This window comes from Cucumis sativus, unplaced genomic scaffold (assembly GCF_000004075.3).
Source record: "Cucumis sativus cultivar 9930 unplaced genomic scaffold, Cucumber_9930_V3 scaffold118, whole genome shotgun sequence".
NCBI lineage: Eukaryota > Viridiplantae > Streptophyta > Magnoliopsida > Cucurbitales > Cucurbitaceae > Cucumis > Cucumis sativus.
Window position 1 is genome coordinate 73,120 of NW_022279524.1, and position 3,793 is coordinate 76,912.

Sequence of the window (3,793 nt, forward strand, 5' to 3'; positions counted from 1 at the left end):
TTAGTAATTAATAATAAATGGGTATATAGTATTTAAATTAAATTTATTTAAGGTACAATTTAGATTAGAAGACCTCTAATCCGTACAAAACCCCAGCATGTTTGTGCATTTCAGTCTGTACAAAAAAGGTATCTCTCATCTTTTGAAAGGCATGCCACGTTAGCAAGCTATCTGAGCCGGCTTGATGGCACTTTCCAACCGCCCGGTTCACATTCATAGTTTTCGCAATCCGGTCCAAACCGCCGTATAGACTCTGGCAGAAGCGCATCAAGTACTTCATGTCGTACACGTTATCGCCGAAGAAGAGCCTAACAACGCCGAGGAACTGTTCTAAATCTTTTGGAAGTTTTTGGTGGGTTAAAATCTTAACCAAATACCCAAAATCATAGGCACTGTGAAACGTCACCCAACTGACCGAGTCGTTACAGACGAGTCCCGATGACATCATCAACTCTCGGCGAAGCGGGAGGAATCGATCCCTTCTTCTCGATTCCGGTCGAAGTCGATGCCCTGACGGCGTAGAAGCTCGATGGAGTTCGGAGCGTGGAGGTCACGCGCCACGTCAAAGTCCTTAAAGTTGAACTCCCAGATAAATCGGGTGTCGCCGGTGCCGAGATCTGGCAAGTTTCCGTCAGAATCGGAGAGAGTGATTCCGATCTGGATGAGATGGAGGAGGTCGACGTTGGATTTGAGGAATTGGTAGTGATGGGAGGGGTGATTTGGAGATTTGGGTATGTCTTGTTGGGGGAAAATGACTCCGGGGAACTCCGTGTCCATTGAAACGCAAGGGAATTGGTCGATGAGATCGCGGATCAAACGAAATTCGGATTCGAGATTGGAAGCCCAAACTTCACGAATTTGGATGGATTTGTGGTTGGTGTTGAGATCGTGGATAAGCATGGTGTAAAAGTTAAATAAAATAAAAAAAATAAAACTAAAATAAGATGGGATTGAAGTAGTGAGGGATTTGGATGGAAAAGAAGAAGAAAGGAGAGATTAATATAGAGAATGGAAAAGGAAAAGGAATATAAAAGGAAAGTGGGAGGATCGAGAGAGTAGTAAAGTTCAGAGTATTTGATTCAACGCGTTTTTTCATTAGTCCTTGACTCACAAAGTAAGCGAGTCGACTCGGTCTAATTTGGGTTCTGCCTAAAACGTTTTTTCTTTAATTGAAAATATTTATAAATGAATAGTGACGTGTATTTCGGAGTAAGTGGATGGGTATCAAATTTAGGTTGTGGGCCCTACTTTTTCTCTTACGTTTTTATTTTCTTTTTCTTTTTTTTTTCTTTTTCTTTATTTGTTTTCTAATTAATAATAAATTAACCATTTTCAACCGCTACCATTTCCGTCTAGGTGAATCCCATTACCTTATTTTAAACATTATATTAATACTTTTACTTTTACTCTTTTTTTTTATTATTGAAAAAAAAAACTACAAAACACATCTACCTATCATTCTATCCCATCTAAACGATATTGTATCCATGTATTCAATCTAAATCATCTTATATATTGTACCTACTCTAAATGATCTTAAACCATTGTAATCAATCTAAATGATCTCACTCAAAACGATCTTGCACCAAATCTAAATGATTTATTAGTGTGATAGTTGTCTCTATCTGTCTATCTTACACAATTGATCATTTAGATAATGTACCAATATCGTTTAGATCTTATACCGAGAAGAAAAAAAGAAGATGAGAGATGAAGGAAGAAATTCTAAAAGAGAAAATAAAGAAATTGCAATAAAAAAAATGGAAAGAGAAGTAATAATATGAAGAGGAGAATAATAAATGACAAAGAAGAAAAAAAGAGTGAAGTGAAGAATGGTCTCATAATATTCAAAAACAACGAAAGACAAGTACGAGAGTTATTAACTATCCTTCCTTCCCGCCCATTTGATTTATTCAATTTCTTAAAGTTTTCTTCATTCTCTTCTATCGTTTTTGTTTTTCTTTTTGTTTTCTAGATTTTCAGGAGCTTTGCTTCTTCTATTTCAACTACTATTTGTCGTGAGAGGTAGAAAGATGTTGGTCATAGACAAATCTCCAATCGATACTTGGAAATTCCTCTCTACTCAATTGCAGTATCTTAATCAATGATCAACTTTTTCTTTACTATGTTTTCTAACCACAATGTTTTTTATGGATATTATGTCACACCCCACTCCACATGCGTCCTAACCTTGTAATATGGCACACGATGTGACTTGAGTAGTCTCGACGCTTTAAGAGAAACATCAGAACGCTCAACTTAAATTCTTGAACTTTAAATTAATCGCGCCTGGTTCCAATTTAACCAATGAAAACTTGATACTTTAGCATAAAGGCGATAGAAAAAAATACGATGCGAGATACCAATAACATGGTCTTCTTTTATTTCTTAGCAAAACACATTCAAAGTATACATGTTACAGTACAGTTTCTTAAATACATAAACTATGAAGCCGAACTTAGAACGTTTTGCTTAGCTTCAACGTGTAGCAACCCGTCTTCCTTGTTCAAACTTAACCTTAACACCGGTGACTTAGGAGAGGGAAAATTTAAAACATATAAGTCAAAACTTAGTAAGTGTGTGATATTTTGAAAACCTTTTTAGCATACAACATATGAAATCATTTTCGTAAACATGACTTTTATTGCCTCATTTTATAAAACATAAATCAAACATTAGTCTTTCATATTCCTTTCGCCAAGAACATGAATCATTCCCACGCATAGACACAACTGTGATGTCATTTTCATCAATAACATCTCTTGGAGAATTTTCTGGTTTATTTCTCGTTGCTCAGACATCTAAGATCAATATGCCCCTTTTACAGATTGGCTAACTTTAATTCATCATGTCGTCCTTTTCTACATGACTGCCTTTACTTCTTATGTGCACATAACAATTAGCTTCATTGATAGGAATAAGACTAATGGTTTACAAACAAACATAGCAAGCAAAATAATCGTTAAACATAATACAAGCTTTCTTTCGAAACCATTTCTTTTATAAACATTAACCTGCGAGCATTTATTACATATCAACAAGGAATTTAGAAGAAAGCTTTAAAATCTTTAAACAATTTTGGAAAATCACTAGCTCACGACACTAAATTCTTTCTTGAGAAGGCCCTAGCATCCCAAAAAAACCTTCTTCTCACCTAGTGATTCTTCAGCAAGGACATCACTTAATACATTTCCTTATCAAAATTATCTCAAAGTAACCTTCTTTTCTTCTACTCCTTTCTCTGGTATGTACTAACCCTAATTTGGATTACTCATCCTTAAATTCTTATAAACTCACTAGTTTCTACTTAAAGTGCTACACATGTAAGCCTGTTAACTTTTCAAACCATCGTTAGCTTATAACTCTTACACTTAGCCCATTAAGTATAGTTAGAAATTTTCCTAGACTTTTCTAACTCTCAATATGACCTGGTTTCAGCTTGCGTTGAACCTCAAATCACCCGATTAATATAATCTTGTATGTCTTTTCCTCACCTTGTGTCGCCTTAACTCAACGTCAAGCATCAAAACACCTAATTTCTCAGAAACTCTTCTTCAAACTTCTTTACTTAACTTCTTAATTTTTCCGTATATGACCCTTCTATTTAAATACGGTTGACCCTTTTATTCAAATATTGGCCTGACACATGTTGAATGACATAACATATTATTTTTGCTTAATTGAATGTTATTGGTGTAGAATTATAAACAAGAGAAAGATCCGGTGGGGATGGAAGATTAGGAAGCCTACAATACCTAAAACACATAACAGAAAATTGAATAAAAGTCATAAG

The 3,793-nt window shown here is 35.1% G+C and overlaps 1 protein-coding gene across 1 annotated transcript; it reads right to left on the reverse strand.

Moving 5' to 3' along the window:
* LOC116405567 (probable CCR4-associated factor 1 homolog 11) lies at positions 1-959 on the reverse strand. Its single transcript, XM_031889517.1, is given in 2 exon segments — positions 1-454; positions 457-959. Coding segments are annotated over 2 exon segments (834 nt in total). The 5' UTR covers positions 901-959; the 3' UTR covers positions 1-64.
* Between the last annotated feature and the right edge of the window lie 2,834 nt (positions 960-3,793).